The 15,238-nt window shown below is 35.8% G+C and overlaps 2 protein-coding genes across 4 annotated transcripts; both read left to right on the plus strand.

Annotated features, from left to right (window-relative positions):
* The first annotated feature begins 220 nt into the window (after positions 1 to 220).
* Positions 221 to 3,065, plus strand: LOC105285975. 3 transcript variants are annotated; one of them, XM_011350552.2, is made up of 4 exons: positions 221 to 1,129; positions 1,236 to 1,434; positions 1,950 to 2,193; positions 2,381 to 3,065. In XM_011350552.2, the coding sequence occupies exons 3-4, from the start codon at positions 2,059 to 2,061 to the stop codon at positions 3,029 to 3,031; spliced, it is 786 nt and encodes a 261-aa protein (XP_011348854.2). In that variant the 5' UTR covers positions 221 to 1,129; positions 1,236 to 1,434; positions 1,950 to 2,058; the 3' UTR covers positions 3,032 to 3,065. The 3 variants fall into 3 exon arrangements, with proteins under 3 accessions (XP_011348854.2, XP_011348856.2, XP_011348855.2); XM_011350554.2 differs by having other exon boundaries at positions 1,953 to 2,193; XM_011350553.2 differs by having other exon boundaries at positions 1,236 to 1,426.
* Positions 3,066 to 7,032: 3,967 nt separating this feature from the next.
* LOC113561587 lies at positions 7,033 to 13,932 on the plus strand. Its single transcript, XM_026968089.1, has 9 exons — positions 7,033 to 7,242; positions 7,833 to 7,885; positions 7,968 to 8,959; positions 9,254 to 9,505; positions 10,872 to 11,069; positions 11,152 to 11,235; positions 11,314 to 11,799; positions 11,883 to 12,100; positions 12,193 to 13,932. Exons 2-9 carry the CDS (start codon positions 7,836 to 7,838, stop codon positions 12,418 to 12,420), a joined length of 2,508 nt encoding a protein of 835 aa, XP_026823890.1. The 5' UTR covers positions 7,033 to 7,242; positions 7,833 to 7,835; the 3' UTR covers positions 12,421 to 13,932.
* The last annotated feature ends 1,306 nt before the right edge of the window (positions 13,933 to 15,238 follow it).

Genomic DNA, 15,238 nt, shown 5'->3' on the forward strand with positions numbered 1-15,238 from the left:
TCTGAACCAGAATATGGAAATGGAGAAAAACGAAACGTCATAATTCTAGCATACGATTACAATATCTCAGCATTAACTGCACCAATCTTATTCGGAGTGGTCGCGATCGAAAGCTTGTATCCACATTATATTATAAAAGTGCCGTTAGATTTTTGAATATGGCTTTAGTTCCTAAGATATTTTAATCAAAAGTTTGTTTGACATGAATTTGGCATGAAATTCCGGATAAGCTATACGGTAGCGCTCGACGTTTATGCAATGAATTTGGCAACGCTCGACGTCTATGCAGTGATGCTCATTGCTTGAAACCTTGTGTTTGTATGTACTTGGCGTCGCGACGCTACCGCGTCGCTTGATCTCTTGATTATGTCATATGTCAAATTACTTGAGCAGTTGTCATGTGCAATTATGCATAATTTCCTAGTATGTAACAAAATGCAGGCACTGTCCTCCTTGTGTTAAAGAATTCTACTAAAGCAGGTCAAATGATTTGTTCGATTTTAGGAAATAATGCAATGACCTACAAAATGTGTAAAAAATTATATCAAAGGTTTAAAGCAAGAATTTTAATTCTATTAGCCAAAGAAACTTGAGAATATCGAATTATATAAGATGAAGATTAAACACAAACAAACATTTCTTTTTATTGCATTTCTGTTCTTTTATCGATAGTGAGAATGAAAGCGAAAGATTGTTCCTTGTTTCGGCCTACATACAACACATGTAACGAATGTTACGCTCACTAGAGGTACGTGCATCATTTTTTATACGATTAATCAATATGCGGATACGTTTTACTGGTGCTGACATGCATCCTTTTTAAGGTACGTGCATCACTTTTAAACCGTAAAATAATTATCCATATTTTCCATCGTAACATTTCACAAACTTATACTATTTTCTTGCTTTTCTGTTCTTTTATCGGTGGTGAGGATGATGGTGAAAGATTGCATGACGCCAAAGATGGATAGATGCAGAGAGGAATGTAATGAGAAACCACGCATGAGATGTTCGATACTCTGTGGATACGTAATAATCTGTGGATACGTGTTACTGCTGCTGACATTAATCAGTTTTCCTTGTTTCGGCCTACATATAAGATACGTAACGCATGTTAATCTGATTGGAGGTACGTACATAAATATCAAAACGTAAAATATCTTTATATCTCCATTCTTACTGGTAATTTTGCAAACTAATATTCTTTTATTGCATTTCTGTTCTTTTATCGATAGTGAGAATGAAAGCGAAAGATTGCATGATGTCAAAGTTGGATGGATTGTGAGAGGAATGTAACAAGAAACCACACATGAGATGCTCGATACTCTGTGGATATGTAATAATCTGTGGATACGTGTTACTGGTGCTGACGTTAATCTGTTTTCCTTGTTTCGGCCTACATATAAGAATGGTAACCTGACTGGAGGTACGTGCGTAAGTGTCAAAACGTAAAATATTTATATATCTCCATTCTTCCTTGTAACATTTTGCAAACTAATAACCTTTTATTGCATTTCTGTTTTTTTATCGATAGTGAGAATGAATCTCACTATCCGGAAATCTCTGGGTGTAAAGTGCAGCCGCTTACCTTTGATTTTGTCGACACTCGCCATAAATAAGGATCATATCCGTCAACTCTTCGTACGAGTAATGGTTTCCTACAGGTTCCATTGTAATCTCTCAAGTCAAGAGACACAGAGACCGATCGTGTATCTTTACGCGACGTATGACTTTGATGCCATTAACTTCTTTTAAACAAAGACAAGCGGGAGGAAAAAAAAGCGAGAGATACTTCTAGATACTCAATTTTATGGCGAGTGTCGACAAAATCAAAGGCAAGCGGCTGCACTTTACACCCAGAGATTTCCGGACAGACGACGTGTGGACCATGGATTTTATTACCGCCTCTGCGAAAGATTAAAAAGAAATGGACAATTTTATAAATCCAGCAGGCCCATTCATGTTCCGCAAAGAAGACAGGAGGTAATTGATGCTGTTCAACAGACTCTTGTGACAAATCCCCATACGAGCACAAGAGCAATTGCCGCAGATTTGAATATGTCTCATGTTGCCGTTCATAAGACCATTAAAAAGTCTTTGGGTTGGCATCCATTTAAACGGCATACAAGACAAAAACTCAAACCTGGTGATATGCCACGAAGGTTAAATTTATGTGAATGGATTATTGAACATGTAAGTTTATTTAAAAAATTATTTTCTGTTCTTTTGTTGCAACATACTAGATGTTATTGTTGTTTACTACCTATAGAACATTAAACGTCTAAAAGACGTTTTTAAGACGTCTTTTAGACGTGCGTGTTTTGTAGGTACCATCAGCTTCATACTAATCATACTAACTTGCTCAATTTATGATTGGCAGGTGAATCTCAATGATGCCGGAAATGATGTATTTTTAAAAAATATTCTGTGGTCTGATGAAGCCATTTTTGGAAGTGATGGCTGCATAAACCGGCATAATGAGCATCACTATGCAGAGCGCAATCCACATTGCAGAAAACAAACAAAGATTCAAGGCAGATGGACTGTGAATGTGTGGCTCGGAATAATAGGGGATCACGTCATCGGTCCCGAATTTATTCAGGGCTATGTTAATGCACAATATTATATAGATTTTCTTCTCCATCGGCTCAATGAACTCCTGGAGGATGTGCCACTGGCACATAGAATAGGAATGATGTTTCAACAAGATGGACATCCCGCTCACTCTTCACGTTTGGCGAGAAATATTTTAAATAAAAAATTTCCCGAGAAATGGATTGGACTTCATGGTCCTCGCGAGTGGCCACCACGCTCTTCGGATTTGACGCCACTAGATTTTTTCGCGTGGGGCTTCTTAAAAAATAAAGTTTATGAAACTCTACCGGAAAATGCAGAAGTTCTTAAAAATAGAATTCGTAACGCGTGTACCGAGATCACTCTTCTCATGCTGAAACGAGTGAGAGAAAGTTTTATGCGTAAAATTGCTCTATGCTTGGAGGAAAATGGTGGTTACATCGAACACTTATTTTAAGCATAAGATCAAAAATATATGTTATTTTTCCAAATTTGTAATTGTTTTATTCAATTTGATATTTACGTCATTTTATCTATATTTTTAAATATATATTTTATCTATATTATTTAATACAATATTTTATCCATATTATGTTATTTATATACAGGGTGAGCCTTTTTAAGTAACGCATTGATTTTTCTCGAAAACCAAATCTTGTATTGAAAAATGTTTCAGACAAAAGTCGTTTGGTTCGAAGAGGGTAAGATGATAGCATTATCAATGTAATTGTAGATGGCGCCACTTTAGAGATTTTATCATGGCGGCCATTGTTTTAAATCGAAGTTGATTTTTCTCTTTAAGTAAAAGTTGTAGCTGATAATGAGACGAATATAACGGTTTTTTGTTTTTTGCAATTTGACAATTTTTCAGTGAGTTACAGCATTCCAAAATATACTGTTTTATAATTTAAGTATACACATAAACCAAATCTTGTATCGAAAAATGTTTCTTAAAAAAGTTTTATGACTTCAAGGGGGACATAAGATGCTGCCACTGATTTGACCTTGGGTGCACCTGTCAAGGTTATGTGAAGGTTAACTTATTTTAATGGATCTCTTTATTTCTCATTATACAGTCTTGTAGCTTACCTCGAGAGCTTTTCAAAACGCTATAATGAAGTATTTTGTCGTTAAATATTATTCGAGTTATGAGAACTAAAAACGTTTCTCGAAAGTAAAAGTCCACAAAGATTGCATATAAGTCGCTAAGCCAAACCGCGAATTAATTCTGTCGTATTGCGGCATACTGAGAGGAAGCTCTGCTACTCTATGGCGTGATAAGTTAGATATACGTTAAAGTTTCTTCTCTGTTCATATTTTTATTTCTTAACTATAATATTATCAGTAACATATTTTTTACGATAGTAAACATGGGTGATTATACTCCTAAAGAAATCGTCAATATGTTAGTAGTTTTCGGAGAATAATTTGGCAATTACCGTGAAGCTGCGAGACTTTACTGAAATCGGTATCCAAACAGACGACATCCAAATAATACCGTCATTCAGAGGCTTAAGATAAGAACCGAACAGGGTCAGTTGAATCGTCGTCACGCTAAACGTGATTATGATGTTGATGATGTACGTATTCTGGCTGTCTTAGCGGCTGTTCACATTGACCCTCATATTAGTACGCGCCAAATAGCTAGACAAACAGGTATACCTCAGAGAACGATTGTGAGAAGTTTGAGGAAAAAGAAGCATCATCCATACCATATCACATTAACGCAGGCTCTAACTCCAAATGACATGCGACAACGTGTACTGTTTTGTCAATGGGCTAGACAGATGATTGCGCATGATGCAGATTTCTTTAAATACGTTCTATTCTCTGATGAATCGACATTTAAAAATACCGGAGAATTAAATACACATAATTGTCATTACTGGTCGGATGTCAATCCTTATTGACATAGGCAAGTTAATAATTAACATCGTTGGAGTGTAGTAGTTTGGTGTGGAATTATCAACGGTTATCTAATTGGTCCTTATTTTTTTTCATCGGAATGTGACTGGACATAGCTTTCTAGAGTTATTAAGAGACTACTTACCCACTTTACTTGAAGAAGTCGATTTGGAGACAAGGCGAAGAATGTGGATTCAGATGGATGGTGCGCCACCACATTTCGCACGAAACATAAGACATTTTCTGGATAAAAACTTCAACGGTAGGTGGATCGGACGGGGTGATCCAATTGCATGGCCTCCTCGGAGATTTGACTTCACCTGATTTTTACTTGTGGGGGTATGTGAAAAATTCGGTGTTCGAACGGGAACCGACGACAAGGGAAGACATGATCGAACGAATGCGAATGGCTTGTAGAGCAATACCAAGGGCTGTCTTACTTCGAACGGTCGAACACTTCGCAAAGAGAATCAGGTTATGCATTCGAGCCAACGGGGATAACTTTGAACAGCTTTTTCGATAGATGCTGAGAAACAGTTAATCAAGCACCCAGAATCGCGAGAGGCTAGGGGACTCGCGTTAATCAAGCACCCCGAAGGGAACAGAAACCTACTACGTCCACGCCGTTGTTCCTGGGTAGCGCTAAAAGTAGGATAGTTGATAGAACGGTACACTTTGGGTAATGCAAATGCCGGCAGTACTGTAACTTGTAGTTCGCATAACTCGAATAATATTTAACGACAAAATACTTCATTATAGCGTTTTGAAAAGCTCTCGAGGTAAGCTACAAGACTGTATAATGAGAAATAAAGAGATCCATTAAAAAAAAGTTAACCTTCACATAACCTTGACAGGTGCACCCAAGGTCAAATTAGTGGCAGCATCTTATGTCCCCCTTGAAGTCATAAAACGTTTGTAAGAAACATTTTTCGATACAAGATTTGGTTTATGTGTATACTTAAATTATAAAACAGTATACTTTGGAACGCTGTAACTCACTGAAAACTGGTCCAATTGCAAAAAACAAAAAACCGTTGTATTCTTGTTTCTATGCGCGCGAGTTTCTTTCTGAAAAACAAGTGAAGGTTTTGTTATATGATGTGATCGTTTCAAGTATTCGTTGTTGTGCATTCGTAAGTGATAGACCATCTACCAATCTCACCATGCCAGTTTATTACGTACAAGATTACTACGATATGATTCGTTTGTATTTTACAAATGGAGAACAGGCTGCACCTGCCGCAGTTGAGTATACTAACTTATATGCGAATCGGCGCCATCCAAATCCGAACGTGATAGCTGATGCTGTTCGACGACTTCGAGAAACTGGTAGCGTTTTACCTAATCATAGAGACGGAGGTCGCCCGCGTCAAATACGCAATCTTGTGATGGAAGATACTATTATGACTGCCGTTCACAATGATCCCACAACCCAGTGGGGAAATTTAATTCTGGAGATATCATCAGATTAATCCGTGCAACGTCTCATTGAGACTGGGTGTTTAAAATATTTCTAGGATGTTCCTCCTTTGTTGCTACAGAATTGTTTCGGGGAATACTATTTGGAATACATTCTTAGTTGGTACGTGTTGACTTGTCTCTAACATGTCTTTTGAGAATGTCTAAACAATGTCTTATTTTCCTCCGCTTCGGAATATTCTGTGTTTTTGCGCCTAAGATATCCTAAGATAATCTAAAACGCATAAATGCAGGACATTCCGAAGCGGAGGAAAATAAGACATTTTTTAGACATCGTCAAAAGACATGTTAGAGACAAGTTAACACGCACCAACTAAGAATGTATTCCGAATAATCCTTAGCAGACTAAGAGAGGATATAGTGAAAAGAGCAAATATGTAGATATCCTCGAATAATATTCTCCGAAATAATTCTGTAACAACGAAGCAAAAATATTCTAAATAGATAGTCTCAATCTCCTTATATTTGAACCCTATACAAATATCTTGAAGCAATAGGTTTAGAATCGTAAAAACATTTCTACTATTATTGTGTTAAAATATCTAATTTATGAAACGTCATAATATCTAAGCATTCTTGGTTTATGAACGCTAAAATGTCTCGAACGTTGAACATCTTATGAACATTTTTACTCCCTTTGTTTAATTCTTGTTCAATTATACTGTAATTCTAACATATTCAGACAATCTTCTTTCAAGGTAAGTATGTGTTTTATTAAAGTGTTAAGATGTTCAATGAAATAATTTTATTCATAATGAGATTAACCGGAAATTCAAGAGTTTGTAAAGTTTTGTTCACGAAAACAATTCGCTCCTCCGCCACCAGGAGCTCTGTGACGCAGAGATGCCAGATTGCAGTCACTGGTCGTATTTGGAGGGGATAACGCACACAAGCTATGTATCGAATCCGTCTGTGCTCGAGCAGTTCCGAGTGGTCCCAAGTAGTGCCGCCAATTCGTTCCCGCGGTCCGCGACTCACCGAAGTGGTGGGGATGCGCAGACAAGCGCTGAGCGCCCGCTCAACGCTTGTCTGCGCATCCCCACCACTTCGGTGAGTCACGGACCGCGGGAACGAATTGGCGGCACTGACACGACGGCTTGTGTGTCCCTTCCACATGCTATCAAATGCGACACTGATGCGGGATCTGGTATCTCTGTCTGTGAGTCTTTCCGTTAGCAACAGGTTTGCACCAGCATTGACGTTAAGTGTGAAGCCTTTACTACACTTAAAGTATAAGCATATTTATATATAAGTATAATTATATTGGAACAATCTCCTTTCAGGGTAAGTATACGTTTCTCTAAAGTATTGAGATTATAGGTTAGGTTATACAAGTGCGTCAGGTCTGTTAAAGTGAGAATTCATTTCTTTTCTCCTCATACGTCCACATAATTTTGTTTGTTTAATTCATTGTGTGTTTGATATGTTGTAATGCGTTAGATATCAATTGTTAGATATCAGTAGTTTCAAAGATTTAAGAAGTATTGATATTCTATCGACTAGAGGATTAGGACTTAATGTGTTTCCAGGAGCTCAAGTCCCAAATCCCAATTCAAATCGAGAAAGAAGTTGGCAAATTTGATAGTTCGAGATATATTTCGGTTTTCACGTTTCATCGCATTCAGCATGTAAAAGTACGTACCAAGGGATCTGCAGTATTCTTCGATCCAATTGCTTTGAATTGGACTTGGACGCCAGCGTTACCAGAAATAATTGCCGAGAACTACGGATATCTCTTATAAACCTGAACTCCTAGCAACACATGAAATCCTAATATCTCTTGGAATCAATAAACCATTTGTCTGCAGTATTTGACTGTTTTCTGAAACTAATGACTGCTTCATTTATTAACTTCATTTATTTTGTTTTTACAGGCCATGAAAACAATTACAAAGAAACATTATACTACTAACGTGCAAACAGACAGGTTAGATATGCCACACAGTCTGTAAATATACAGGGACTAACATTTTCTTTCTTATGTTATATTTATCTGTCAAAATGAAAAGAAAGCGTAATACATCAAGGAAAACGTATCAAGTATTGAAAGCTGAAGTTGACAGACACTGTAGGAAAATGAAAAAGCTGGCCGAATCTTTAACAGATAATACTGTTGTGCAAGATTGTGTATTATCTTCTTCTTCATCGGATGAATTATCAGAAATTGAGGTTTGCGGTCCCTTGAGTAGAAAGAAAAATTATGAAACTATCACTCAAAGTAATATGTTAAGATATAGTTCTGATCAGTCCAGCAGTAGTGTAATGAGGTTTGATATAGAAGATATGACTTTAGGAAGTGAAAATAATGTATCGACTAGTAAAAACAAAATAGAGGAGGAAAATGTCCACATTTTTTGCGATTTTGATTGTTCTTCTGAGAAAGGGAGAAAAGATGCTATTTTGGATGTTGCTGATAAAGGAATGTTATGTTATGAAGATGAATATATAGACTGGTCATGTATTCTTCGCAAGTGGGCAGTTGAGAATCAGGTCACTTTGCGAACTTTGGGTAGTTTACTTAAAATTTTGAAATCAATATCTATGTTTTGTAATCTTCCACTTGATCCCAAAACTATATTGAGGTGTGGCAAACGGGTAGAAATAGAGAATATGGGTGAAGGAACATATTATAATTTTGGATTGAAAGAATCAATACGGAAGAGAATATTGTCAGGCCATATAAAGCAAAACATGATTTCCCTAAACATTAATATAGATTCGGTTCCACTTTTCAAAAGTATTGGTACATTGTTTACACCAATTCTTTGTCTGGTAAATGATTCCGGACTCCCTCCATTTATTAGTGCCGTTTACTGTGGGCCTGGTAAGCCTGACATAAAAATGTTTCTAAAAGATTTTACCCCCGAGTTGGAAGAGCTTTTACATGATGGAATTGATATTAATGAAATTAAATACAAAGTTATTGTGAAATGTTTTGTTTGCGATGCTCCTGCAAGAGCATATGTCAAGTGTATCATAGGACACAGTGGTTATCACGGATGTGAGAGATGCATTCAGAAAGGGAAAAGTGTAGGGCGCATTACTTTTCCTGAAATCAGTGCTCCCCTGAGAACGGATGAAAGTTTTGCATGCTATGTTGATCAAAAACATCATCATAATATAAGTCCCCTGACAGATATTGGCATTTTGATGGTCTCACAGTTTTCTCTTGACTATATGCATCTAGTATGTCTTGGTGTTATGCGTAGACTTTTATTAAAATGGATTAAGCAAAAGAGAGAATATCAATTTTCTTCCAAATGTAAAAGAACTGTGACAAGTTTGCTTCTCGCAGCTGCAAAGGTTTGGCCTTCTGATTTCAATCGTAAGCCACGTTCATTAGATGAAGTAAAGCGTTGGAAAGCTACAGAGCTTCGACAGTTTTTATTATATCTTGCTCCTGTTGTTCTTAAAAACTATTTGCCAAGACTTGTGTATCAGCACTTTCTCCTGCTTCATGTTGCAATAACAATATTTATAAGAGAGGATTTGCACAAGTGCATGCATTCTGAAGCTGCAGAGACGTTAAGAGACTTCGTTAAGAAAGGTACATCTCCTGAACTCTATGGCGAGACTTTTCCAGTATACAATGTTCATGGACTTATTCATATTGTTGATGATGTAAAGAGATTTGGTGTTCTTGATAATGTTTCGGCATTTATTTTTGAAAATGAATTGCATCGAATCAAGCATCTAATTCGAGGAGGATCAAAGCCTTTGCAGCAATTAGTAAATCGAATGACTGAGATTGAAATTAATGGGTTTGCTACAGCCAAAGCACGCCAAGATGGAATAGTTGAATCGTCGCTCCAACGTGCAAGTCCTACGGTATAATTACAAGGTGGTAGTAACTACTCAAAATACATTCATAATGGAAAAACTTTAACATTGAGAGATGGAGATAACTTTGCCATGTTACATGATAGCACAATAATTAAAGTAATTAATTTTTACAAGAATCCTGTCAGTGAATGGGTTATAGGAAAGAAATTTGTACAGTATACAGACTTGTATTCTGTTCCTCTAAAATCTTCGAAGCTGGGAATATTTGTAGTTGAAAAGCTAAGTGACCTCCCAAGAAAGTATCCAGTCAAAAAGATTAGATACAAATGTGTTGCTATTCCTTTGGAAAAACGTGGAGCTTATGCAATTTATCCATTAGTTAACTAAATTAGGTTTATTTATTAGCAAATTGTACAAACATGGACAAATGATTTTGGCTGAGTCAAGTCCATTAGTGAGAACGTTACTTGTTCTTTTTGTAAAAAAAAAGAAAGTTTACATTAATGTATATACTATGACATGATAAGACAAAGTGACAGACAGTAAAATGTGTGAGTTAGGATTTATGGCTATGAACAGTATAACCTGCCTCTCTATAAAGCACCTTGTCTCATGAGGGAGATGCGTTCTCAGTGTAGGATGTAAAAGGTGTAAGAAGAATTTATCGTCTTGTAAGGTGCAAGTACGTATCGTACTGCGCAGTTTGCATGTTAAACTATAATTGTATTGATTGATCTTGAAATGCATGAGAATTTTTGCAAACAAATTTTAGAATCTTCGATTTCTTTTACAACATTTGTAAGCAGTTTCAGCCACTTTTCTTTTTTTTACTATAATCTACTAAACTTTGCTTTATTATCTTTCTATCTGCAATCATGTTTGATGGTATTTGTTTAAAGAAGCATCGCTTTGGTGATAAGTTCTCTCTTTTATTTAACTTACACTTTATTTTTTATTTGAATTTTATCTTTTATTTCAGTTAGTTAAATAATAACTAGTTTATTCAATTGCAAGATGTGGTTGAAGTTTTAAGAGACACGAATAATTTTTAAACTTTGAAAGTACTACTTCGAACAATTTATTTCATATTTCCCATATTATTAATTTTTTTTATAGTTTCTGCATTGCAGAATTTCCATTAGAAAAAAATGCCACATCAGTGATACCTTCTTCGTGGATTAAAACGAAGGAAGGCTCAACATTTTGTTTGTGGCCCACTAAATTATCCAATTCAGAGACTAGTATAGCTATTAAAAGGGGTGATTCTCCTAATGCGGACTGGGAAGAAAAGTTAATTATCAAGATCTATCCGAAAAAGAGATGTGGCGGTACGAATTAATTCTAGTTTACATGTTTTGCCCTTATTTTGTTGTTATTTAATTTTCATTTATCTGTTTTTTTATTTTTTAGTACCATTCAAGAAATGCCAAAACAAACATTCTGCACTTTATAATTCAGGCTCAACCGGTCTTGACACTGAAGATACAGAAAATGGTAAGTGATGTGTGTCTAAAAATGATATATGCATCCTTTCTTATGCTTAATTTCTGTATATTGTTCTGTACAGATGAGATTCAATAGAGAATGCCGTGCCAATATTTCCCTCTCCGATAGGGTATAGTTGCAAGAGGCCATCAAAGACGTCAAAGCCTCCCTGTGCCCCATCCCAATGTAAGAAGCAACGGCTGGAAGTAGGTTCAGATTTATCTGGTTTTAAGGATGTTGGCAGCCAAAGCTCTTCAAAGGAGCCAAATGAATCAAATTCAGCATCTGCCAGTGAAGAGCACCTTAATAATGTCTCCCAAAATATTACATCTTCAAAATGTGCAGAGAAAATTCAAGACTCTGAGGAAGATTCAGATGTCAACTCATCATCTGGTACATCCGATGCGGAAAGCTCTAATTTTGAAGATAAAGATGCTGAAAGGAATAAGAATAATACATTAATTCAGGAGTTCAATGCTGAAAATAAGAGCACTAAAGTAATCGATTCCTTTCTGGATCAGCAATTTAAAAAAAGTGGCATTGATACCACGAATGAGTTGGGTATTATGAGTGGTAAGTTTTTATTTTCCATATTTCTGACTGCATTGTCTCGTGAAAACATATGTAGCTCTATTCTTATGTTTCTTTTTTCATAGAGTATACCATTCGACGTTTATTCCGTTGGATGTACAAATTGAACTTGCAAAATAAGCAACTCCAACAGTCGATTGAGGAGTTGAAATCCATGCTACAAAGGAAAAGCTTTAAAACATCTGCAACAGTAGTGCCAGATCTTATTTTACCATGTGCTAATCCGGATGAAGTAAAACGCTTGGACGAAAAACTTCAAGATAAAGTTGTTTTTGCAGATTTTGTAAGCGAAGTTATCATAGTTATTTAACTGAGTTTATTCTGGAGTCACCAATTTATCATGCTTTAGATGTCATGGTATATATTCGTTCACAGGTGGAATTCCTGTCTACCAAAGCTGCAGGAAACACAGCACTTCATATTGGGTATACTTTAATAGGGCTTATCATGACACCTTATTGTGGTGGATACTATACTTGGGATGGACTTCACAAATCAACAAAGAAACTTGCCGTGAAGTCTCACAGAAACCTGCACAAAGCCTTAGAAGGTGAGGCTTTATGTCGTCCTATCACATTGAATCAGGCATTAGTAGTTGTATGACAACAAAAGATGTATTTTTAAAATTGTCATCATAATTTGCAGATGCCATGAATGCTTTAATTGTAAAAAATGAAGGAGGAACTGTCATAGTGACATCTGACGCCATTAAGAAAAAGGCTGGTCGTTGGCTAACGACGTTTGAAACAAGACTCAAACCAGAAGACTCACAACCTGTTCTGCCGTGGAACAGTCAATGAGTTTTTGATATTTATGTACATATGAGCTGTTTTTTAAGTAGTTATAAGTTCATTTTTTTAAATATAAAAAGAAGACATCCATCTGTACCTAAAACTAGGCTTTCACTCATTTTTTAAAAATTGGACTTATACCACTTAAAAAAAACAGTTTATATGTTGTTCGTATTCTGTGTTTGTACCTATAAGACGTAAGTTTGTACCTATTTTATTTTAACAATTCTTTGTTTTATCCTCGAGCAATTTAATTAATACTTTTTTGAGACTCACTTGCTATTTGTATTCTGTGTATTAGATGCAAGTTTGAACCTATGTTTTGTTTTTACATTTGTGTCCTGCAATAGTTGCTCATTTTTTTACATTTGTATGTGCAATCTTATTTGTATTGTGTGCGTCATACCTATCTAAATACATCTTTTAAATTTACAATTCTCTGTCCTGTCCTGGAGCAGTTAATAATTATTTCATTATTATTTATTTACCTATTTTATTGTGGCTCTTACCTTTTTCCCTCCCCACAGCTCCCTGAGGCCCATCGACATATAGAATGGACTGCTGCTGGCTAGTGGAAGGAGGGTGTAGAGTGAGAGGAAGAAAATAAGAGGATACGTTCCAACTCTTTCTAGTAAAGTTTGATTGGTTGCTGTAACAACGTCACCAATCAGGCTTTAGAATCAGAACGTGTCCTCATATTGTTTGCCTCTCACTCTACGCGTGCAACCTTCTTTCCACTAGCCATCAGCGGTCCATATTCTGCATGTCGATGTTGAGGCCACTATTGCGCTTCCCAAAAAAGATTCTGCGAAACAATCAACAAAACATTCTGTGCATATCTTATGCATATATGCACATGATATTTAAATGAAACATGAGGAGAATATAGCTGCCAAACATTGTAAGTATGCCCTGAACGTAATTCAGTTTCTTGCACTGGCAGAACATTCAGGGATAATATCTAGAGTACGTGCTAAAGATATTCCCAACATAATTTTGACATCGCCTCTATCATCAATCCAACAGATATATGAACTACAGATATCCTACAAACATTCTGGAGACTATCTCACAGGACATCTTCCGGTCGGACTATGTGCGCATTGAGGCTAGTCTATAAGACATCTACCGACAATGTTCTGAGGACATCTAAATGTCACTTGAGATCATCTTCAGAATATCTTTCATACATTCATTTCCTCACTGGGAATAAGTACAAGATCTGTTGCTCGTCAATTAGGTATATCGCATATGAGTGTTCATAAACTGCTTAAAGAAAATCAGCAACATCCGTATCACTACACAAAAGTACATCTATTACGACGAGATTATCAACCTCGCGTGGACTTCGCTGTCTATTACTTAAATCAAGTGAATTTGAGGCCTAATTACAAAAGTCGGATTCTGTATACTGATGAATGCACATTTACAAGAAATGGTATGTTTAATATCCACAATTATCATTATTGGAGTAATGAAAATCCATTTCTCATGCGAGAAAGTACTTTTCAACATCGATATTCCGTAAATATTTGGTGTGGATTGCTGGACGATCAAATCGTAAGTATTTTAAGAAAAATTGTAATTCAAATTTAATTGAAACTATTTTTATTCTTTTCTTTTTCATCTTTCGTTTCCAATGTAATTTCTTCTCTTAATGTCTCTCTTGATTTGCCAAATTTATTTTATTTAATCGATGCAATAAGTATTTTCTTTTTAGAATACTAATTTATAATCATTAATTCACTGAGAAAGAAGGTTTGGTTGAAGCAAGTAAATTTTAGTTGAATCTCGGCCTACTAGATTTCAGTAGATTTTAACGAAATAATTTCGCTACGATTTTAATCTATAAAGTCGTAACATAATCCGATGCTTCCTTCCTCTGTCTCTCATTGTCAGTGCTATTATACTGTTAACTTTTGTTACATTTTGTATAATATTGTTCATATTGTTGACATAATCTTATTAACTTGGCTTATTAGATTGGACCTTTTATACTACCTGCACGTCTGAACTCTCAAGATTATCTGAATTTCTTGCGAAATGATCTGCCAGATTTGTTACTTCCGATAGAGAATAATTTGGAAGATATAGCACTAAATAGACGAGCTCCGATATTCATGCACGATGGCGCACCTGCCCATTCTGCACGTAATAATTGTTTTATTATAAAAACATTCATTGCCTGTAGTTTAAACGAATCTATCGAAATTAGTGAAGATTGATTCAATCAGTTCTCAGTTTTAATACTACTCTTGTTTACTCTCAAAGATAAATTTTTATATCATGCTTTATCAAGACTAAAAATCTTAATAACAGCAGTCATTATTACATATAATAATTTGTATTCATACAATAAAGCTTTTCGTTAATTATGTTACAAGTAAATATAATAAGTACATATTCCTTACCTGGGACAAATTTAACATGCAAGTGCAATTATTCATTGAATTTAATATTAATTTCAATTATTCTTATTCAAAGGTATCGTCCGCCATACCTCGATGAAAATTTTCCTCAAGGATGGTTCGGGAAGGGTTCAGTAACTCCGTGGCCTGCTCAATCGCCGAACTACAACCCATGCGATTTTTTTCTTTGGGGAGCTGTCAAAGAAAAAGTATTTCTGAATA

Source organism: Ooceraea biroi, chromosome 3 (genome assembly GCF_003672135.1).
Source record: "Ooceraea biroi isolate clonal line C1 chromosome 3, Obir_v5.4, whole genome shotgun sequence".
Taxonomy (NCBI): Eukaryota; Metazoa; Arthropoda; class Insecta; order Hymenoptera; family Formicidae; genus Ooceraea; species Ooceraea biroi.